Source organism: Zea mays, chromosome 3, assembly GCF_902167145.1.
Source record: "Zea mays cultivar B73 chromosome 3, Zm-B73-REFERENCE-NAM-5.0, whole genome shotgun sequence".
NCBI lineage: Eukaryota > Viridiplantae > Streptophyta > Magnoliopsida > Poales > Poaceae > Zea > Zea mays.
This window is the reverse complement of record NC_050098.1, coordinates 206291201-206316094: the sequence shown is the minus strand read 5'-3', so window position 1 is coordinate 206316094 and position 24894 is coordinate 206291201. Positions and strand designations below refer to the sequence as shown.

The 24894-nt window shown below is 42.9% G+C and overlaps 2 protein-coding genes and 1 pseudogene across 2 annotated transcripts; 2 read left to right on the top strand and 1 right to left on the bottom strand.

The window, feature by feature from the left end:
• The first annotated feature begins 786 nt into the window (after positions 1 to 786).
• On the top strand, positions 787 to 6095 carry LOC100276848 (uncharacterized). The gene is made up of 7 exons (NM_001150554.2): positions 787 to 1489; positions 2048 to 2287; positions 3110 to 3199; positions 3718 to 3867; positions 4170 to 4294; positions 5095 to 5224; positions 5309 to 6095. Exons 1-7 carry the CDS (start codon positions 878 to 880, stop codon positions 5432 to 5434), a joined length of 1473 nt encoding a protein of 490 aa, NP_001144026.1. The 5' UTR covers positions 787 to 877; the 3' UTR covers positions 5435 to 6095.
• Positions 6096 to 10662: 4567 nt separating this feature from the next.
• LOC103651239 (chaperone protein dnaJ C76, chloroplastic-like) lies at positions 10663 to 22059 on the top strand (annotated as a pseudogene).
• A 1247-nt stretch (positions 22060 to 23306) lies between these two features.
• On the bottom strand, positions 23307 to 24188 carry LOC100276015 (uncharacterized). The gene has a single exon (XM_008676858.2). It carries the CDS (start codon positions 24007 to 24009, stop codon positions 23596 to 23598), a length of 414 nt encoding a protein of 137 aa, XP_008675080.1. The 5' UTR covers positions 24010 to 24188; the 3' UTR covers positions 23307 to 23595.
• Positions 24189 to 24894: the final 706 nt, after the last annotated feature.

Here is a 24894-nt window from a genome sequence, read left to right as displayed (position 1 = left end):
CTTTAATAATGCAGGAGGGACGAAGAATGGGAACAAGCTGCTGTTTAGTGGCCCTGTGTTGCACTTGCACCGAGAGAGACGACTAGCTAGAGGATATTTTCGTATAACAATATATAATATAAAGTTGCGTTCCAGTCGAAGTCGATCTTCAATCTCCGTCATCCACCGACGGGATGCCATCGTGTTATCGAACATTGTTTAGTGGTCCGATCACCAAAGTTCATCATTTGGCTCTGCAACAATAGCCACTAGCCACCAAAAACCTGCCGGCGTCCATAAAAGTTTCGGTCATGCCCCTTGTCGACCTTTCTTTGCACAAAAAAAAACTGGTTTTCTTTGGTAACAAAGCATCACCAATCCAGACGGCTTAGCTTCGATCGCACGGCTGCGGCGGCTGCTGCTGCTGCCCTGAACTGGATTTCCACGCCGTCGCAAACGCAAGTTGGGATTTTGGCGCTTTCCCGCTGCCGCGTCGACCGCTTTCCCGCTGCCGATACTTCCATTCCATGCCCGTGCAGGTTTTAGCCCGGGCACGCGTTCCGTTCTTATCCACTCCGGACGCGGGCAGCCAAAGCGGCGCGGGCCCAGCCGGGTCAGGCCACGTGGCGGAAGCGGTGCGGGCGATCTTCTTGTCCGCGTCCATCCACGTCGACCCCGTCAAGGCCGGATTCTTTTATCCTCCTCCTCCCCGCCCCTGATCGATCCCTCCCCGACATCAACCGGCGCAGCGCGACCATCCCCAGCCACTATTATTATTACCATCATCATCACCTACCCGCTGCCTCCATCCTCCTCCTCGCCCCTGTTCCTCGCGTCTTCCCGTCGTCTCCGACTCGCTTCCAGTTCCCGATTTGCCGAACGCCAGCGACGCCGTCGCATGGAGATCTCCTTCGAGGCGTGGGAGGGCGTGCAGCGGCACGGCCAGGACCTCGCGGACCGCCTCGCGCAGGGCTTCACGGGCCTGCTCCAGGCGCCGCCGCAGTTCCCGTGGCCGCCGGCGCCGCACAAGCGGATGCCCTTCGACATCGACCTCCCCGTCGTCCCCTTCGGCGCCGGCGTGCCGAAAAAGGACCTCCCCTTCCCGGCCGCCGCCGCCGCCGTCTCCTCGGTCATCGACATCGGAGGCAGGCTAGGCCAGGCCGGCGCCGAGCTTGGGGCGTCCGTAGGCGGGGCCGTGCAGCACGCCGTGCGCCATCTGCCCGTGCCGTTCCGCAACGCCCAGATCCGGCGCCGCACGCTACCGCCGGCGCCGCCTCAGGCGCCCCTGCCGCCCGCGACTTCGGTGGGCGAGGGCGCGGCAGGGCGCTCCGTCGAAAGGGCTGCTGTAGATAGGTGCCCCCTCGAGGCGGCGGCCGCCGCCGCCGCTGCGGCCACTGGGAGCGCGGCTGCGTCGAGCGTCAGCGGCCATGTTAGCGGGGACGATTTGGACGAGGACGACGAAGGCTTCGGCTGCGGTATTGGGACTCTTGGAAACTTTAAGAAGGCCAACGTACGGTCTTACCCGTGCTTGCTGTTTTATGGATTTTCGCATGTCCTGAAGCTTGCATCTCAATCTCATATTAGGCGCACGATCGTAATCTACGGCTCCTGCGGTTACAGCTCGTGAATTGCCTTGAGGGTGTCGGGTTTAGCAACTGGTTACATGTGTCTGCCATCTGATTTGTTGCAACCCTCTTGCTCACTGTTAATCACATGTCCACTAGAATGATCTGACAGTTTAATTCACAGGTTTAAGCCATGATCTTTCATCATCAGCTCAATTATCCTTTTTGTGTTAAGAAAAACTAAGATTATTGCATTCAGGCCTTAACTAACGTAAGGTACAACTTAGAGATCAGAGGCAAATTGCACGTCTAAGGTTGTACAGCATGGATGTTATGCCAAAAGTTGTACCTGAAGTACTTAAGCTAAAACTAACCGAACATGGTTGAATCAACTAAATCATTTTTATTGGACTTGTTGGTTTGTTCTACATTTTCTAATTTCTTTTCATGTTACTTGGCATGTCGCAACATAGTACTTATCTTCTCGATTGATGATTATATAGGGTACTGTAAATATGTCGGCAACATACAATTCCAGGAGTCAAGACATCGAGAGTTCTGTTGTTGCACATGGAGACCTCTGGAGGCTAGAGGCATCGCGTGGTGGATCAACTTCTGGAAATGGCACTTCGCCTCTGTACCTTGTTCAGTTGGGGCCTCTACTTTTTGTTCGAGACTCTACACTTCTGTTGCCTGTTCATCTATCAAAGCAACACCTGCTTTGGTACGGTTATGATCGCAAGGTACCCAACCTTTCTTTTTTGCTGTAAGCATGACTTTTTTGGCAAACCTCTTTTTTTTAATTATTTTTTACACCATGGATGAACCAAATTTCATTACACGAAAGCAACAAAAACATAGAAGTTTAATGGTACATAGTGTGACCCTCCATCGTGTTAATGGTCTGCCAGATTGAACTGAACACGTAGGGTTCAGCCAACAGGCAACCAAACACTTGTGTAGTGGTTTATCAAACTTCCTGTAATGGTTTATCAACTAGTTTGAATTACACTTGTTTCATGTTTTCTTTTGTTATTTTATTATCATTAATTATAACACTCGTTTATATGTGCAATGTTATATCTTTATTATTTACTAAAGATTAAACTATAGGCTAGGTTTACCTTGATTTACAGCTTACAAATCTATCTAGGTTATTATGTGCTAGCCTATTGCAATGCATATAATGCACATGATAGATTTGCTATATATGACTTATGTGGGCTTGTAGGTCATTTTTTCTATTGTGTCTCTGACACCATATATTTCAGATAGTATCTTCTTACTTTGTAGTTAAAATAAGGTATCTGTTTTACTTTGTAGTTAAAATAAGGTATCTGTTTTTAAAAGCTTGAAAGGCACCCCTTTTTGTCCCAAAATAATCATTATTTTGGTGACCCTAAAGCTAATGGAATAGCTACGGCACTGTCTTAAGTTTAACCTGCAAACAGCAGCTTACGGTCCCTGAACTAGTAGCTTCTATTATGTATAAATGTGCATCTGTCATTCTGTCTTTCTGATATTTTGTCCTTTTACATTACTATAAACTTGTTATTCCATTACAGAATGGTGTCCATTCACTCTGTCCAGCTATATGGTCAAAACATAGGAGATGGTTGATGATGTCAATGATGTGTCTCAATCCAATAGCTTGTGTAAGTCTCATTCATCATCCTCTTCAATGATGTTAGATATTTTAATATCATAAATTAAGTGAAATCTGTGCCGTTTTTTTTACTTTTACCAATCATAAGGGTACATTTTATGTTATTTGTAGTTGCCAGTAATCAGTGAATCTATTAAGATTAAAATAACTGACTCAATGAACTTTCAGGAGAGCTTTTCGTTGTATTGCTTTGTATTGTAGTTATGCAGTTAAAGGATAGATTTTGTCATGATTCTTCAATTGTAAGTTTACCTTTTCCCTGGTAGTCTGAGAGATAAGCACTTCCATTTGGCTTTGAGCTGATGGCTTTAGCGTATCAGTTTCTTTTCTGTATCTGGGAATTAGTACAGTAGCCGACCTGTTTTCTGAAATTGTGTTCATTTATAATGCTGCCGCAATGCTTTCAAAATTATCAATAAGCATCGTCTTCAGTGATTCCAGTTAAATTTCCTTGCATTTTCCTCGTGCATATGAAGCTGAGTATTAATAACACTACCTTTATTGCAGTCGTTTATGGATTTGCAATTCCCTAATGGGCAACTAACATATGTTGCTGGTGAGGGGATATCAGCCAGTGGTTTTCTTCCGTTATTTGGTGGGTTGCTTCAAGCTCAAGGAAAATATCCTGGAGAAACAAGAGTGAGCTTTTCTTGCAAGGTTAGTATTTTCATTTCAGTTCCCTATATTGACCAGTTGTGGTGTAAAATTTAGTTTACGTGGTCTTTAAGTAAGTCTATAGCGACATTATATTAGCCTGCCAGGTTGCAGGCCCTAGTATTTCTAAACAAACTGTGCTAGTACATAGTGAGGCATTAAATAATGGTAATATATGTATTAATTGTGTGTGACCAATAGTTGCTATATATTGTCTTATCATCAATTTTATGATGTTTCCCATGTTCAAATAGCATATGAGTTCAATCTGAGTATCTGACTCTTGTTTCCTCTTCTCTTTGAAGAATAAGCGTGGCACAAGGTTTACTCCTATGTTTCAATGGCCTGACAAGTCTGTTTCGTTAGGAGTTACTCAAGCCTTGGCATGGAAAAGATCTGGTCTTATGGTGAGACCCAGTATACAAGTCAGGTAGTTTTCTGAAAACATATGGACGACATTGTAGCATTTATGTTTGACAGATATTTAAGTTCTGATATCAGTATTATCCATACAATAAAGAGGATTACAGAAACATCAAGTTAGATGACAAGTATCATTGCAAAACAGTTATCGATATTATATGGGCCTTAAAAAAACTCGGTTTGGAAGGGAAAGACCACCCTCACCTCGCGGTATTATATTAATAGAAGGTGGCGGCAATAATAGAAGGCGGTGGCAATTATAGGGACCTATAGACATCTTTCTTTTTAGTAACTTGGCTTGAACATGATTATTTCTTCTTCCCATCCTTGTTCATGTTGTGCTAAAAGATGTGCTTGTTGCATTAGAATTTCAAATGACAATGCTTGATAAATACTGTATGTTAGGTAACTGTTGGCAGATGATGATCTCATTGTTCATGAATAGTCTTGTATGCGAAAGGGCTTCTAGCATAATGGTTAAGGCTTCCGAGTAGCATCTCTATGTTTCGGGGACCAATTTCGGGCTTGGTTAAAAAGATCCCCTCGCCGTGCCCCGCCCATTCCCGGGTTAGGTCCTGCTCGTCAACCTCTTGCTGGACCGTTGCACGCCGCCCGCTAGTGATGAGCTAGAGTTCGGAGATTTTCTTGGTGGGACCATGTTTTGGTCAATTCTTAATATAATACCGGAGGGCGATCTTTCCCTTCCCGGCCGAGTTCTTTTTTATGAATAGTCTTTCTTTGTTGTTGGTTTCTTTGAATCCTTATCTCTCTGTTGTAACACCCTTGTTCTCGGTGCTCTATTGATAGTGTGTGCCCTACGTTTGGAGGAAGTGATCCTGGGGTACGGGCAGAAGTTGTCCATTCATTGAAAGAGGAATTGAATCTGATGTGTGGCCTCTCTTGCTCGCGGCATCCATCAGCTTATACTGCTCTATCTGTAAGCTCTAGCTAACATTTTTGATTCGTTCTTTCTAGAATTATAGTTTGGATGTGACATACTGACATACTCTCTACATGGCAGATTGGACGATCAAAGTGGAACGGTCAAGTGGGCAGTTCTGGAGTGGTAATCACCTTGGAAACACCTCTTAATAACATTGGAAGGCCGTCGTTATCTGTTCAACTGAATGGTGGTTTTGAGTTGTGATTCTTCAGACTCCAGCGCTGAAGCTGTACATACCAGTGTGTATATATTGCCATCACCAATGTTCGTGCTCCATAGTTTGTGGAAGTGGGCTGCAGCCTGCCGGCTTGCAGGTCGTTTTTGTTACTGTAGTCTATAGGTAGTCTCAACTCAGCAAATCAGCTGCCATGGTACCCAACCCATGCGGGCACAGAAGTCAACTACTTTGTTGTTCAATCATTATGACAATCCTTAGGTCTTATTTGGATACTCTCGTATTCACATTAATCTCACATTTATTGAAGTGAAATTTAAATTAATTTACACTCCAATCAACTTCAATACATATGGATTGAAGTCAATACGAGAGTATCGAAATACGGCCTTAAGGGATTGTGACGCTTGCAGCAGGTGAGCTCATATTAGAAGTTCGTGAAAGTGGAGGACCACGTAATCATGCAAGTTGTTCATCCAGAATCACATTCTTTTGGTGCAGGACTGGCAGGTTGGGATGTAAACGGACGGATGATCTTGTTTTAACATTATAACTCGGACACGCAAAATGATAAAAACGAACTAATATGAAAAAATACGTGGGTAACGGTAAAAAGGATAACAAAGCTACAATTTATGTATAATCTATAGGTCTCAATACAGTAACCCTATTAGATTTACTACTATGTCTATACCAAATATAATAATAATAGTATAATACATTTAGCTACCATAATTATTACTAATAATGCCATTGAAAAAGTTTTGCGCATATCAAAACTACCTAGCGACGATTATTTGAGTATAATAATAATAATAACTATTATTATTATTATTATTATTATTATTATTATTATTATTATTATTATTATTATTATTATTATCATCATCATCATCATCATCATCATCATCAAATATTGTGTCTATCAAAGCATCTAGTAAGCCAGCAATTTTACATCCATCAAAAATATCCAGCAAGGTAACAATGTAGTCCAATTGAGTACCTTAAATCACTGCGATTGAAACACTAACTAGCACAAAGACAGTTTGACCACTACTACTGATATATAGTTATGGACGGTGCTAACGCTACGATCTTATGGAGACGAGGAGTTGTCGATGATAATGCAATGGGAGAGGTTGCAAGCGGCGGTGACGTGAGTGTGGGGGGAGGGGGAATAGGGACGTGAGGGAGGGTGAGGATAAGGGTGGCGGGTTGCTGGTGAGGGTGAGGGATTTGGATTTGAGTGAGTTATTCAACGATTTGAACTGTTTGTTTTGATGATGTGTTAAATCCGATTTTAATTTCTTTGGTGGATTTTAGTGAAGGTTATGAGTGTGGGGGGTGATTTAGTTGGGTGAGTTTTACAAAGTTTAAATTGGTTCAAATTTGATTTCAATTTGGTTGGTGGATTCCTAACTAGATCATTAGAAGACATCAAAGCCCAACACAACACAAAAGCCGTAGGCAGCACAACAGTATCACCTCGCTAGCTGAAAGAGGACAATTGGCCGAGCAAGCTATAAAAAAGAGACGTATTTCCTTTTCAACTCATATCTTTCGCGGACTTTTTGGCTAGGATAAAATGCAGCATATGCAATTTAATATCTGTTATATGTGGATCATATGTCCACTTTAATTTTAAATTTATTTTTGTAGTGACATTCCATTTCAATTTAATTTTTTTTGGAGGATCCATCAAAGTGTCTTATCACTAGACCTTCGCATGTCATACATTGTTACACTATACCATCAAATACCATTAATGTGACGTAGAACAATATATTAGTAATTTAGTAGTCACTAATGACATGTGGGAGTTCACGGGTCACAATGAACAACCACTGAACCATATAATATCTCGGTACTGTTTAGTTTGGTTAGTTGGATGTTGAGACAACCGAGCTGGTGTATTTTGGCTGCAACCTTTGGTCAACGAACGGAAGACTAGCGATCTCTAGAATAATCTTAGAGCTAGTTTGATAACTCTATTTTCCTAAGGTTCCATTTGTTTCTCTTCATTTTGAGGAATTGAAATTTAACTAATACTAGACTATTTTTTAGAATGTGACATTCCACAACTTTTCAAAGTGTATATATATAAGCCTATTTTAAATTCTGTGGGGGGAAGAGATGGAAATTAATTCTATAGATTTACATGTTATTTTTCTAATGTACAATTTATAGAACACTCTTATACTTGTTTCTCTATAACATAAATGTAGTGTATAACTATTTATCTAATATGATTTAGGATAACATACAAATACATTACATAAATAAATATATTAATTCAATTATTTTTGTCTAAATTATAATTATTAGAATAGAATTCAGTTCCAACGAAATAAACGGGACCTAAAAGATTTCTTTTTTCTACGAGAAATAAACTAATTTTCTTTGAGAAAATGAAAAATAGATTACCAAACTAGTCCTTGTACTCTTATATATCTGTTGTCGCTGCTGTCTATCACGTGCTAGCTTCAATTTGAACTTATGAGGAATCTGACTATCTTCGCGACAAGAAATTTGCCGATTTATTTAACAATTCTAGCATGCTCCTGTGTAAAAGTTAGCAGTAACGGATAGTTCTCTGAGATTAGCAGTTCCAAACGCTTGCATTTATGAATGTTATGAACCAGACGAAATAAATCTGTGATTTGTAACCGAGTACTACCAAAACCCAATATAAGTGCGAAGGAAGAGCCCTCGTTAAGCAGGTGAAGCCTCCGCCCTGCAACAGTACACAAGGCCATATGAAGATCGCTCACACAGCTGTGCTACCACTGCTACTGCTCCTCATCTTCTCGCCGGCGGCCATGTCCTCGGCCTTAGCTCCATCCGGCCCCGGCGCCTACATTGTCTTCGTCAGCCGCGCCGACTACGTTGATTCCGTGGACTACGACCTCCGCGCTCCGCTCCGCCTGCTGGCTTCCGTCGTCGGAAGGTCGGTCGCTCTGACCACGTCCGTACGTGCCTGCAATATTAGTCCTATGCGGCCCCGTACGTCCGGGGACCTCGCCAGCACTGACCTACGTACCCCTTTGCTTCGTTGCAGCACGGCAGAGGCGAAGGCCGCGCTGCTCTACCACTACAGCAGCATCGGCTTCGCGGCGCGGCTGGCACCGGAGCACGCCCATCGACTGTCAAGTCAGTGCAGCTAGTTGATTGATTATAGATCAGCCTATACAAACTCATGCTTGGGGTCATAGACAGTAGACGCTTAGTTCATGGGATTTGACGTCCGAAATTATTCCGACTCTCTCATCTACCTGCCTGGCTGCCTTTCGGTTCAATGTGTTTCAGAGAAGGGCGGCGTCGCGGTCTTCAAGGACAAAACGCTAGGTATCCAGGAAGACGGCGTCTTGCCTGGCTTCTCCAAACAGAACGTCTGAAGCATCTAATAATAATGCATCCCTCTGCACACGACACTTAAGTTCAAGTCTGCAAATCACGATTGGAGCACACAGCTGCGGCGATCTGAAACATGTTCACTCAAGTTTGGAGGAGTACACTTTTCTGTCCTCCTCCGCAGATCTCCTGAACGGTCAACTTGCAAATCTCGTGGACTTGTACTCAGACAAAAGGCGGGTTTCATAGGTTTACTTGATCTTTATATATACTTCCTAGAGACGGATTATCAAACTGCCATACGATGATGATCCTGTGCATGAAACTGAATATGTTCACTCCGTCGTCTTTTGCCATCATCTTCACCCCACCGATCTGATCTCACGATTTAATTTTTGTTAGAGAATTTTGGCAGGTCCAAAGCCCACTCACACACACATGTATGATACGATGATAACTTTAGTAACACCTGCTTTTAGATAAAGTAAGTTTAACTTAAATAGTTGAGTTGTATTCACGTGATTAAAGTTATTGGGGAGAGGAAAATGGAGAATACACTTGCTCGCCTTGCCTCGTTTGGCTGGGCCGAGCCAGACAATGGATGCTGGCGCGTGACATTGTGCTGACCTATTTTGGTAAGCAATTATTCTCGTATTAACTGTGATTGATCTAATTAATTGATTATGAGTCAAATCACACTAGTGTTGTGGTTACACGACTAATTATTTGCCTTAGTCGCGTCATGTGTATACTAGTTAGATGTTGGTAATGTATCCGGTATAACACATGCAATCTCTTCTCTGTGCAGGGCCAATCTAGGACGGCATCCAACAACCCTCATGAAGCGCCCAGCCCATCGCAGCACCAGTCCAACCATCCACCTCGATGTGAGTTATGTTTTTAGTGTTCAACTTCAGAACTTATGTTGAATACTTATTTCAGAGCTTGAGACTTATGTGTTGATACTTCTGAACTTGTGTTGAGAACTTGTATATTAATGTTTGTGTCGGATATTTATGTCTGTGATGATATATGTGATGTATATATGTGATATATGTGATGATATATGTGATGTATCTTTTGTTTGTTTGGATGGAATAGAAAAAACAAATTAAAAAGGTGTGTATTGGTCACTTTGCCGAGTGTTACACTCGACAAAGAGGTGGTTTGCCGAGTGTCAGTGTCATAGCACTCAGCAAAGAACCAATACCTGGGTACCGATATAGCTTCTTTGCCGAGTGTGGTGGCCTTGACACTCGGCAAAGGGGCACACTTTGCCGAGTATCAAACGGAGTGATCGGCAAAGAACCTGACAAAAGGACCCCGCTCGCGGATTCTTTGCCGAGTGTTGGTCTGCAGGCACTCGGCAAAGGCAACTTCTTGGCGAGTGTCACCTAGAACACTTGGCAAAGACACCGTCTCCATCACCCCGGCACCGTGACAACCGATTTTATTTGCCGAGTACCGTCTGACACTCGGTAAAGTCTTTGTCGAGTGTCCGAGAAAAAGTACTCGGCAAAGAAGTCTTTGCCGATGTACTGTTCGCCGAACCCTTTTTGCCGAGTGCGACACTCCGCAAAGCCTTTGCCGAGTGCTTCAGGCACTCGGCAAAGCCACAGATTCTGGTAGTGAGTTACGTGTCTGTGCGTGGCGACGACAAACAAATTGTTGAGGGGGATTTGTGGCTGCTCGTTCGGGTCGATGATTGGCTATTGTTGTTGCTAGACACCATCGTCTGGATAAGGATAGAAGGATCTAGAATAGGAAGGAGCATGAGGTTCTACACAAAACCGAACGGGAGCTTGGCGGCTCCATCTTGAGAAACACGATGGAGATGGAGTGGATGGCAAAGATAACATTAAAAAAACTACAAAATTGATTAAGCTAAAGTAAATGCTTAACATCCACAAACACCGTAATCATCCATCACAAAAATCCGTCCAAGTATTATAGTACAGTGCATCCCACTGCTCGCTCCGCCTACATTTCATAACACTTTATGCAAATTCATCCCCTATCAAAGAACATGCTGAATTTTAAAAAAAGTCTTGTATGATCTATCATCATTGACTGATCAGTTTTCATAACACTATAATGAAATCGTACTCACGCCACACCATCTGCCAGACTGTGATAGCATCGTCGCTTGGTCATTCACACAAGTGGATATTGGATTTGAGAGAATAGTAAAAATAGACGTGAGCAGCCATCCATTTCAAGGCTTTATTTTACCAACAAAATAGTGGTATGAACAGCTCGAAAACGCATTTTGAACCCTAAAATCTTGAACCACATAGCATATCATACTTATCTTCTACAAAACTAGAATATCCATGAACTGTCCAGATTCAATTTGGGTGTTAAATATAAAAATGCACAATCCCAATTTTACGTCGTGATGTCTGTGCTGAGCATTTGTCGGACTTCTGGCAGGAGCTTCGGTGCTTCCAGCCCGACACCTGACACCAGGTCGTCGTTAACAAACTGGAGGACGCGCACGAGACCATCAGGGAGAGCAAGCCCGTGTACATCAGCGTCAGCTGCAACCTACCGGGACTGGTGCATCCGACGTTCATCACAAATGGCATACTTGTTGCCAAGGCCGAGCAACCTGATGGGTCTTACCGCCGCCGTCGAGGCAACAGTGTCGTTCCTCGACAAGGCCGTGAAGCTAAGTTGGTGATGGTGGCCGGCCCCAAGATCCGCGTGGCCAAGGCCGTCGACGCCTTCGTGGAGCTGGCGGAGGCGAGCGGGTACACGGTGGCGGCCATGCTGTCGCCCAACGAGCTAGCCAATACCAATAATCTAGTCGTTGCTCTATTTCTGCTTCCTTTTCCAGTTAACCTTATGGTATAGTAATTTTTATATTGTATCTAGGTAGAAAAAACGCCTGGTGAGAAGGATGGCTGGCATCTATTTACCCTTTTCACCTTGGTACCAGTAAAGAGAGAATAGGAGAATAGACGCGAGTTCGTAGAATATAAGCGGAAATTAGTCGGTGCCCATTGGGATTTTGCCATTAATCTCAACGGTCTTTTCAATGATTGAAGCCAATGTGGGAAGAAACTAGTACGATACCTCAAGAGGCCTATTCTTGCATGTCAAATAATTCCATTACTTTTTCAATGAACAGATGGAAACTACAAACAGATTTAGGATAATAATTAAAGAAGGCAACCTATCTAATCTAAAAATTATTATAGTGCTAACATCTTAATGTAAAATATTGTTCATCTAATCCACCATCTATGACTGAGTGTAATTTACCTTCTTTCTTAGACTTTTTTTAAAGAACTACATAGTGAAATTGTACTCGCCTCGTTGTATTTGGACTTGTACTCCGCCATGGATAGTAGATCCAATAGACAAGTTTTGTTAGCACGTTAGCATTCTAATATTTTTTATACTAGATATGTTGTCGTCAAAGTTTGCTTTAAACATCTGCAAAAGTCTCTTTAACTCGGTGTGGAACTATTATTCAGGGCAATTGGATTTGGACCGTGAATGAATGTATAGCCTTGACCCTACACAGATTGAACCATTGGACCTATAAAGCTATCTCTAGCAGCTTACCAATCCTTATACATATATATTCAAACCCTACTCTGCGAACAATACAGTCTACAGTGTAGAACAATGTTTTTGGATAAATTTTAGGTAGACTGTTGCAGACGGCCTAAGAGATCTAATACACACCTCAAGTCCCCAATATTCTTTAACATAGACTTTGTTTGGATTCATCCACTAATTATTAGTTGTTTTGCCGAAAGAGAACTTTTAATAGCTAGTAATTGTTATTAGCCAAATGATAGCTAAAACATTAGTTGAAATTAGGGCGTGTCTGAATACATATAGCTAGTTACTAGTTGGGCTAGAAATCAACCTAAATTAGTAATGGTTGGTTGCCTATTTGCTTAACAGTTAGTTAAGATTTGGATAAAAAATCAACTCAATCGATAGCCATCTTGTTTGGATGGATGTACTAGAGCTGATTTTTAGATAGCTAGCAATTAGCTTTGAGATTCAAATTATTAGATAAAGATTTAGCAACTAACTATTAGCAATTAGCCTTGAGATTCAAATTATTAGCTAAAGATTTAGCAACTGGCTGTTAGTTGTACGGACATGTCGATGTTGGATCGTTCCGATTAAAGTTGGAGGAAGCAAACGCAAACACATGATTATCGGCAGCAAGGTGGTGGATATTAGCAAACGGCAGAGAAAAATCGCGGGAGAGGAGTGGCCGAGAAAAATCAAACAAACACGGAAACACCTGGCGCCAAGAAAACGGGCAGGAAAACAGAGACAGAGCAGGGCGAACCCCACTGGATCCTCACCGCCTTCTCCTCCTCTTCCTCTCCTCCCTCTCTCTCTCGCCGGAGCCAGATCAAATACGCGCTGCCGTCGCATCCGATGGCTCCTCTCCTTTCCCCACCGCTGCTCGCGGACACCGTCACCATCACAGGGTTGGCTGGGGCCGGAAGAAGAGACCGGGGCTGGCGTCGGAGGGCGTGGGGAAGAACGAGCTCGAGGGTGAAAGCGGTGGCGGCGGAGTCCCGCAGCTCAGCGGGGGGAATCGCCGAAGATTATTACGCTGTTCTTGGCGTTGTATGTGTTGGATCTTTTATGGGCTTGGCCCATTTATTGAATAAACTCTATGGTGTGTAATGGTGGAGAATACTAATAGTACCACATTGGAAGTCCAACGGTCTTTTGCCTTGACTTATATGGTGGGATTTATTCCACTTAACTTGAGAAGTCAAGAAATGGACAAGGGCGTGCCACACGCCCGCGCGCGCCGCCGCCGCCGACCGGGCGTGGCAGGCGGGCGGGCGGGTGTGGTTGTGTTAATTTTTAGCACTCACCACTAACCGCGTAAGTCAGCCGAGTGATCCTGTCTCTCACCACTAACCGCGTAAGTCAGCCGAGTGATCCTGTCTCTTCGTCAGCCAGCCGAGTGACCCTTCTCCTTCAGCTGCCGACTTATGGCGTGACTCGGCGAGAGCTGGCCGACTCATGACATAACTCGGCTAGAGCTGGCCGACTCTTGGCGTGACTCGGCGACCTTTCTCCTTCAGCTTCCCTCTGCGAGAGGTTAAATAGAGGAGCACCCCTGTCACTCGGTACACGCGAGAAAACACTTTCAGAACACAGTCCAGCATCCGAGTGAGGGTATTTCCATCTCGTGACTCTGCGCGCACAGAAAAACGAGAGGGCAGGTGCCTCCGGAGCCCTTGCCGTTCGAGACCTTGCACGAGGGATCGGCAATTAGGTTTTTGGGGAGCGTCTACGCGACTGCCCAAGTCTTCTTCCTGCTAACATGACAAGTGAAGTTGGACAAGGATCTAGATCCTCGGAGCGCATGGGAGGGTATGATCAATTCATCTCCTTACTGTTTTTCATTCTGCAAATTATATATGTTCATACCTGCTGTTTTATTTATAGCCATAAATTTATCCAATCTGTTTTGTCGTATTATATCATGACATGTCTGATGCCTGATTATGCTAGTAATATGATAAATCTGTTTGTCTTCATTTTACAGTCATGTTGTTGCTATCTGTTTATTTTCAGTTGTTCCATAATAATACATGTTCCATGTTTATATGCTTATTATATTTATATGATTCATATGTTTCATGTTCTCTTGATCCATATTGTTATGGATATATTTGAGATAATGATTTCTATGATTAAACATATTTTATATGTCATCATCATAATGTTAATTTATGGAATTAAAATAATACGGAAAATGCCTATATTTCTAACATTCCAAAAACCTAATGTTAGGCATTTTTCTGTTAGAGGTTTTGCTGCTGTGCTAAAGCCTGATCCTTTTGATGGTAAAAACTTCTTGATATGGAAAGCTAAAATGGAATTGTGGCTAACTGCAATGTCTTGTTTTCATGCCGCTGAGGGCAAGCCTGCAAACTTACCTCCTGAGGATGAGGCTAAGTTTAAGGCTGAAGACAACCTCTTTCGAGGAGCAGTAATTAGCGCACTGGATACTAAATTCCAGAAAAGCTATATCATCCTTCCCACGGGGAAAGAGCTGTGGGATGCTCTTGTCGGAAAGTTTGGAGTAACTGACGCTGGTAGCGAGCTGTATCTCATGGAGCAGCTGTATGACTACAAGATGGTTGAGAACCGATTTGTAGTGGAACAGGCTCATGAGTTTCAGGCACTAGCTAAGGAACTTGAACTTTTTCCTTGTCCTTTGCCTGACAAGTTTGTGGCTGGCGGTATAATCGCCAAGTTGCCACCTTCTTGGAAGGACTTTGCTACCTCTCTCAAACATAAGAGACAAGAGTTCAATGTGGAAGAGCTCATTGGTACTCTTGATGTTGAGGAAAGGGCTAGAACTAAGGACAATGGAAAAGGTGTGGAGACCTCTACTGCTAATGTGGTGCAGAAGAGAAACTTCCGCAAATTTAACAAGAAGAAAAACCAGAACAAACCAGAGAACGTGAATAAACCTGTTCAAACAGCACAGTTTAAAAAGAAGAACAACAATAACAAGGGAAAGGGAGGATGCTTTGTCTGTGGCAGTGATCAACATTGGGCAAGAGAGTGCCCTGATCGCAAGTTCACTCAAGACAAGAAATCAGCTCATGTTGTAACCACTGAAACTGAAGGAGGAACATCTGGGTATGGTAATTCTTTACCATTTGTTCTTTCAGTCTGTAATTCACCTGAGTGGTGGATGGACAGTGGTGCAAACATTCATGTGTGTGCTGATGCCTCTATGTTCACTTCCTACCAGGTCGGGAGGTCTGGCGCCTTGTTGATGGGTAATGGGTCGCGTGCTCATGTTCTTGGTGTTGGTACGGTCATTCTGAAGTTTACTTCGGGAAAGACGGTGCCATTGAAGAGCGTGCAGCATGTGCCCTCTATCAAGAAGAATCTCGTTAGCGCTTCTATGCTATGTCGAGATGGATACAAAGTTGTTCTTGAGTCTAATAAATGTGTTGTGTCGAAACATGGTACTTTTGTTGGTAAAGGATATGACTGCGGAGGTTTGTTCCGCTTATCTCTGCATGATGTGCGTAATAAACTCGTGAATTCTGTTAATTTTTCTGATGAGTCAGATTTATGGCATTCACGGTTTTGTCATGCAAGCTTTGGCTGTCTTATGCGGTTAGCAAATATAAATTTAATTCCTAAATTTAACTTGGTCAAAAAGTCTAAGTGCCATGTGTGTGTTGAATCAAAACAACCCCGCAAGCCTCATAAGGCTGCTGAGGCGAGGAGTTTGGCACCTCTAGAACTTATTCATTCTGATCTGTGCGAGATGAATGGAATTTTGACCAAAGGTGGTAAAAGATACTTTCTCACTTTTATAGATGACTCCACTAGATTTTGTTATGTGTATCTTTTAAAAACAAAAGATGAAGCGTTCAATTATTTTAAAGCCTATAAAGCTGAAGTTGAGAACCAACTTGAGAGGAAAATAAAACGTTTAAGGTCCGACCGAGGTGGAGAATATTTCTCTAATGTGTTCGATGAGTTCTGCGTGGAGCATGGTATTATTCATGAGAGGACACCGCCATTCTCACCACAATCCAATGGGATTGCTGAAAGGAAAAACCACACTCTAACAGATTTGGTGAATGCCATGTTGAGTACAGCGGGATTATCCAAGGCATGGTGGGGTGAGGCGATTTTGACAGCATGTTATGTCCTGAATAGAGTTCCAACAAAGAACAAAGAGATCACTCCATTTGAGGAATGGGAAAAGAGAAGATTAAATCTCTCATATTTGCGCACTTGGGGTTGCTTGGCTAAAGTGAATGTGCCAATCAACAAAAAGCGTAAACTTGAGCCTAAAAGTGTTGATTGTGTATTCCTTGGGTACTCTTTTCACAGCACTGGGTATAGGTTCTTAATTATAAAATCTGATGTGCCTGATATGTATGTTGATACTATCATGGAATCAAGAGACGCAACATTTTTTGAGAATGAGTTTCCCATGAAGAATACACCTAGTGATATAAGTCATGAGACTATAATTCCCCATGAGCACGAACTGTCGATTCCTATAGATCATGCTGAGGATTCTCACGTGCACATCCCTGAGGAGGATGACACTATAGTCACTCGAAAGAGCAAGAGACAGAGGGTTGCAAAATCCTTTGGTAATGACTTTATAGTGTACCTTGTGGAAGACACACCATCTACCATTAGTGAGGCATATTCCTCTCCTGATGCTGACTTATGGAAGGAAGCAGTAAGGAGTGAGATGGAATCTATTATGTCTAATGGAACTTGGGAGGTCGTTGACCGTCCTTATGGTTGTCAACCTATAGGTTGCAAATGGATCTTCAAGAAAAAGCTTAGGCCTGATGGTACAATCGAGAGGTACAAGGCAAGGCTTGTGGCCAAAGGATATACCCAAAAGGAGGGTGAAGATTTCTTTGATACCTACTCACCAGTGGCTCGATTGACTACAATTCGCACATTAATAGCCGTGGCAGCCTCTTATGGTCTTATCATTCATCAGATGGATGTTAAGACAACTTTCCTAAATGGAGAGTTGGATGAGGAGATCTATATGGATCAGCCAGAAGGGTTTATTGCGGATGGTCAAGAGAACAAGGTGTGCAGGTTGATAAAATCATTGTATGGCCTAAAACAAGCACCTAAGCAATGGCATGAAAAGTTTGATAATACTCTTACAACAGCTGGCTTTGTTGTAAATGAATCTGACACGTGTGTATACTATCGATATGGTGGGGGTGAGTCTGTTATACTGTGCTTTTATGTTGATGACATTTTGATCTTTGGATCAAATCTCAATGTGATTGAGGAAGTTAAAAATCTTCTATCGAGCAATTTCGAGATGAAAGATTTGGGAGAGGCTGATGTCATTCTAAACATCAAGCTTGTTAGAGAAGCTGATGGTGGGGTAACTTTGTTACAATCCCATTATGTGGAAAAGGTATTGAGTCGCTTTGGTTTTAGTGACTGTGATCCTGCTCCAACACCTTATGACCCCAGTGTGCTATTAAGAAAGAATCGGAGAATAGCAAGGGATCAATTGACATACTCCCAGATCATTGGCTCGCTCATGTACCTTGCAAGTGCAACAAGGCCAGACATCTCTTATGCTGTGAGTAAGCTAAGTCGATTTGTGTCGAAACCAGGAGATGATCACTGGCGTGCTCTTGAGAGAGTGTTGCGGTATTTGAAAGGTACTATGACATATGGTATTCATTATACCGGAAACCCAAAAGTGCTGGAAGGCTATTGTGATGCCAACTGGATTTCTGATGCTGATGAGCTTTATGCCACAAGCGGATATGTGTTTCTGTTTGGAGGTGGCGCTGTTTCCTGGAAGTCTTGCAAGCAGACTATCTTAACGAAGTCTACAATGGAAGCAGAACTCGCAGCATTAGACACTGCTGGGGCTGAGGCCGAGTGGCTTCGTGATTTCCTATTGGACTTACCGGTAGTTGAAAAACCGATACCGGCTATTTCCATGAACTGTGACAACCAAGCGGTGATTACAAAGGTTAACAGTTCTAGGAATAACATGAAGTCTACAAGGCATGTTAAGAGGAGATTGAAATCTGTCAGAAAGTTGAAAAACTCCGGAGTTATAACTGTGGATTATGTCCACACATCAAATAATCTGGCAGATCAATTTACTAAGGGTCTATCACGCAATGTGATAGAAAGTGCATCGAGGGAAATGGGTATGAGACCCATGTGAGATCTACTCTAGTGGTAACCTGCTCTATGTGATCGGAGATCCCGTGAAGTAGAGTGGAGAAACAAGCTAGGAGTAGATTGTGAGGAAAGATCCCTTCTTTAACTCATTTCTGATGCACATCTTTCCTATCTGTAAGGCAGGATGGTTTTTACCTTAATGTATTCCAAGAGTCTTGTAAAGGTGAGATGTTGTCCTACAGAACATCTTCTGAGGAATACACCTATATGAGTCAGACTGCTAGTCACAGTCTATGAGATTTGGGTAATCCCTAAATACTCATGAAAGGCACTGAAGTGTGACTTATATGCTTCTAAACAGCGGGAATACCCTTCTGCAGCCTAGTATCAGCAAAGGATTTGAGTGAATCTTATTTCGCACAAAACTGTCAATTCAAGGCATAGTCCATTGTTCAGTTGTGAATGAGTGAAACTCTTATTCTAGATGGATGTTCAACTTAACAGTCTCCATCGAAACACTGGTATATCAAAGGATTGTGATTCTGATACTTCATCATTACAAACCCTAGAGTTTGGTGGGGATTGTTGGATCTTTTATGGGCTTGGCCCATTTATTGAATAAACTCTATGGTGTGTAATGGTGGAGAATACCAATAGTACCACATTGGAAGTCCAAGGGTCTTTTGCCTTGACTTATATGGTGGGATTTATTCCACTTAACTTGAGAAGTCAAAAAATGGACAAGGGCGTGCCACACGCGCGCGCGCGCGCCGCCGCCGCCGCCGCCGGCCGGGCCGGGCGTGGCGTGGCGTGGCGTGGCGAGGCAGGCAGGCAGGCAGGCAGGCGAGCGGGCGTGGTGTGGTTGTGTTAATTTTTAGCACTCACCACTAACCGCGTAAGTCAGCCGAGTGATCCTGTCTCTTCGTCAGCCAGCCGAGTGACCCTTCTCCTTCAGCTGACTCGGCGAGAGCTGGCCGACTCATGGCATAACTCGGCTAGAGCTGGCCGACTCTTGGCGTGACTCGGCGACCTTTCTCCTTCAGCTTCCCTCTGCGAGAGGTTAAATAGAGGAGCACCCCTGTCACTCGGTACACGCGAGAAAACACTTTCAGAACACAGTCCAGCATCCGAGTGAGGGTATTTCCATCTCGTGACTCTGCGCGCACAGAAAAACGAGAGGGCAGGTGCCTCCGGAGCCCTTGCCGTTCGAGACCTTGCACGAGGGATCGGCAATTAGGTTTTTGGGGAGCGTCTACGCGACTGCCCAAGTCTTCTTCCTGCTAACATGACAAGTGAAGTTGGACAAGGATCTAGATCCTCGGAGCGCATGGGAGGGTATGATCAATTCATCTCCTTACTGTTTTTCATTCTGCAAATTATATATGTTCATACCTGCTGTTTTATTTATAGCCATAAATTTATCCAATCTGTTTTGTCGTATTATATCATGACATGTCTGATGCCTGATTATGCTAGTAATATGATAAATCTGTTTGTCTTCATTTTACAGTCATGTTGTTGCTATCTGTTTATTTTCAGTTGTTCCATAATAATACATGTTCCATGTTTATATGCTTATTATATTTATATGATTCATATGTTTCATGTTCTCTTGATCCATATTGTTATGGATATATTTGAGATAATGATTTCTATGATTAAACATATTTTATATGTCATCATCATAATGTTAATTTATGGAATTAAAATAATACGGAAAATGCCTATATTTCTAACAGTATGTGCTTCATCTCGAAAGCATTCTTTTTAGCAGTTTGATTTTCGAAAATAGATTTTCGTGGCAGCAAATTTGAAATGGTTAGGCTGATGACATACTATGTTGTGGGGCTGTTTGTTGCAGCCCTGAAGGCTGAAGCTACTGCATGACACTTTTAGAGTTTAATTCCCGCATGCTTGCAGATGCCAGATGCAACGCCGAAGCAGATCAAGAAACCATACTACAATTGCATGAAATCATGCCATCCTGATCTCAGTGGGAACGACCCTGACGTGACAAATTTCTGCATGTTCATCAATGAAGTGTACACGGTACGGTCTTAGGAGACAAATCGTGCCGTTTTCTAAGCCTGTTTCGTGGAGCTATATCGCAATTATGCGTGAATTTAACATGAGAAGTGAAAGTAGGTGCTTACCGATCCCATCCAACGAGCAGTGCACGATGAGATACATGGGTATGCCGCAACCGCGACCAATCCTTTCTTGGATGACAGTGCGCCTCGGGATCATGTGTTTGTTGATGAGTTTAGCTGCATAGGTACGGATAAGTTTGTCCTGAACAGAAATTTTATTTGGATTCAGTTTGGTGAGCTCTTAATTGTGTCCTACCCACATCTCTCTGCAGGGTGCAAGAACTGTGCTAACGTGTGTTCTAAGGTCTTCCAAATCGAGGAAGATTTCGGACGGGCAAGAGTTTACGACCAATCAGGCAGCACAGAACTGATTCAAGAAGCTATTGATAGCTGGTGAGAATGGAAAAATGTTTATATCTTTTTTTGTTTTTGTTTGTTAATTTACCAATGATCCAAGCATCCCTACCGAAAATTTGGTATGAAGTGGGGCTAAACAAACATTTCTTTTGGTTTCAAGTCATGAATTTTGACTACATGTTCTGATAATCTTTCGTTTTTGTTCAGCCCAGTTGACTGCATTCATTGGACTTTAGCTGCGCAACTTTCGCTCCTCGAGGATGAAATGCGCAGAGTAGAGAGAGTAAATGTAAGATTGTGTTTTCTGATAATTTCGATGACATGGTCATGCCTCATGTTTCTGAGTTTCTAGCTCTGATTGCAGCTAGTCATCAATAGAACCAAGCTAGTATATCCAAACCAACAATAGATGCCATCCTACCTGCTTGTACTAGTATATGAAGCTTTTTCAATTTCAACAGGTTGGATTAATGCTTGCTGGGTGGGAGGCTCAATTGATGTGTTTCGGATGGTAATATATCAGTGCATCTTTTTTTTTACATACCCTAATCTTATCCTGTTGAAATGGATCATCCTCTTTTCTGCAACAGTTGTTGTGTTGATGATGCAATCGCTTCCTGCAGTTGATATGTTATATCATCAACACATCTTCCAAAGTCAAACCAGCCACGGCTTTCTAACATCTTGTAATATGTTTTCTGCTTTCTCAGGCAAGTTCACGCTGGAAGAAAAGACAAGCCAAAGTCCTGGTACAATTTTCTGCTTGATAGACCCTCATTGGATATACAAGAAAGAACAACATGGTCTGATTCAACAGTAGTTTTTTTTTTGACATATGAACTGCCTGCATTTCTTTGCAGGAGAAGGTAAGAAGGCGGATGAGCCAAGATGATTCCAGAAAGGGTGGCTCATGGAGTGACATCTGGGGAGCGCCAACAAGATACGAGAAGAACGGTAAAGCTAGCATATTTTAGCCTTTAAAAGTTGCCCATAGAAGCCTTTTTATGTTCTCTGTTCTTCACATAGAAGCCTTGTCAACGTTCCTGCTATCAGAAGCGGAGGCGAAGGAGAGAGCAAAGCGAGCAGCGGCGGCAGCAAGGAGGTGGCGAGAGTACTCAAGGAAAGGCACCGACAAGTATCCAGCATTCAAACTTCCAGAGGCAGTGCCCAGCAGCAAGGAGTGAGAACCCAATAATCAGAGGTCTTACGAAACATTACAGGGATACTTAACACCCCCCCCCTTTTACTTCATGTATAGCCCTAATCATTTACAGAGAGCTGTAGCCTGTATAGTATTTGCTCGCTGATTCCACATGATCAAGGCCGTTCCTGACTTTTTAGGGGTCCGGTGCGAAATCCAAAATGAAATCTCCATCCACACACAATATATATAATATTCAACGGATACAAATTATAATGCATTATTTTCAAGTTTATAAGATGACAAATATAAAATATAGCAAAAACACATACTTGTTATCCGATGTCATTAAAAATATTTTCTAACATTTTGTGATACAAATCATCGCTTATACCATTAAGATCAATATCATCCAACAACTTCTTTTAGATACATATAATCACCAAACCATTTAACCTCTCTTAAGTCATTGTTGACCTTAAATAGTTCAAAAAATATTTCAAGTTTAAAAATCTTCTCTCCGTCGATGCAACCATCATGTGTATAGTAAATAATACTCTCTCTGTATGAAAATATAATTTATTTTGCTTCTCTACTTGATTCCTCATCATCTAGTTGAATATAGACATAAAAATCAAGAGTTAAAACAAATACTATTTTGGAACGAAGTGAATATTAGATAAGTAATTGAGACATTAGTTTAACAATCTAAACGAAACTGATCGATAGTGCATCGCTCTTGCGTATTTATGTCTAGGGTAGATATGCTTAGCGAAGAAAAAAAATGCTAACATCCAGTGGCCTGAGGGCCCCTATGTTTTTGGGGGCCCGGTGCGGCCGCACCCGCCGCACCCCCTCAGGGCCGGCCGTGACATGATAAATCCTCTGTTAGTGATAGGCGCTCGGGTCGATTACCCATAGACCCCGTTTGTTTCCTTTTATTTTGAGAAATTAGAATATTACTAATATAATAGGCTATTTTTTAGAATGTGATATTCCACCACTTTTCAAAGTTATCGTATAAGCCTATCTCAAATTCATGGGGTGAGAGATGAAAATTGATTCTATAGATTTACATGTTATTTTTCCGATGTCCAAAGTTATCATATAAGCCTTTCATTTTTTAAGAAATTGATTCTATCGATTTTTCTTGCACCGCTATAACATAAATGTAATATATAACTATTTCTCTCATATGATTTAAGATAATATACAAATATATTACATATATAAATATATAAACTTAATTAGTTTTATCTAAATTATAATTATTAAAATGGAATTCAATTCTAACGAAACAAACAGCAGCATAGAGTTTTATCAGATTCCAGATGCAAAACAAGTGTACACAGAAAGCGACACATTGCTACTCTTACAATCATAATCTGTATAACACGGACACATACTTATACTGGGTATCAAATGAATCGCTTGCCTTTATGCGAGCCTCGAGTGATCGTACCTGAAAGACGAACTGCATAAACCACAATAATCCGCAAGCACAACCATGAAGAGATGCCGTCGTTCAGAGATGGAGCAAAAAAAATCTACTTTCCATAGGTTCCTGAATGGAGAGCCCTCATCTGACGGAGCAAGCGACCGCGTGGGCCCACGACCTGAGATGCGCCTTCATGGCCACGCCTTCTCCACCAGGCGGCGGCATCGTCGCCGGCGAGCACCGGGCTGCCGCGGCAACCAGCGCCCGCCGCCTCTGCTCCTTCTGCCAAGCAACCATGCGCTCATCCCACTCCCCGCGGCCCGTTGCAGGCGCAATTCGCACCGTTCCCCCCTCCGCTCTTCGCCCCGCTGCCTCCTTGGCGCATTTGGGAGCCTGGCAACAAGGGCGGCCGCTGGTCGTCTTGTTGGTTCCTGCCCAATCTTGCTGCGGCTCTTCTGCGCACTCGCTCCCCTTGTGCTTGGAGGGCTGCCGGAGGAAGACGCTGGAGTAGAACCACAGGGAATCCATGCTCGAAAGAACCGCGTCCCCTTCCATTTTTCGGGCTACAGGTAGAGCGGAGGCCCTGTGGGATGGCTTTGGTTTGGGCAGCTACAACCTGGAACTGGGAGGCTAGAACGCCGGAAAGAATTGGAGGTGCTTGATGCCAGCCATGTCCGTTTCAAAATGAAGAGCCGCAACGCCGCCAACGGTTCGGTCCTCGGTGCCACTGCCAAGTGCGCATGCAGCATTGCTGGACGTCTACCAAAAAGTTCATCTTTCTACACGCCTTTTTAGGAAGTCCAGATTGGGTTCCAGGTCAGATTGATCCGTCAGGGCATGGGTGGGCCGGTCAAAAGACCCACGGGGGAGCTGGAGCTAGGGCTGGGCATTCGGTCTATTAGGGTAATTCGGTTCGGTCTATTCGGGTTTTTGAATTTTCGGGTTCTGAAAAATGAGAACCGAAATTTTCAAAAATATTTTAGGAACCGAACCCGAATAGACTCACAATTTCGGTTCGGTCTATTCGGTCCACCGAATAGACCCGAATTGTAGAGAGACTAGTATATTTTGTTAAAATATATACAATGAATAATTAATTGAAAGTACTATTACTATAACAAGTGACTATAAAAATTAGCATACAAAGATATATATACTATCATTAAAATGATATCATTATTTCTAGCTAATAAGTTCATAAATCATAATAATACCATCACATATTAAGAGCTTTTTTATATTTCGGGTTATTAGGTCTATTCGGGTTTTAAAGGTTAGGAACCGAACCCGAACCCATAACCCGAAATATAGCACATATAGGAACCGAACCCGAACCCGAAAACCCGAATAGACCGACAATTCGGTCTATTCGGGTTCGGTTCGGGTTCGGGTTCGGTTTTCGGTTTTAAAATGCCCACCCCTAGCTGGAGCCTCTTCCGG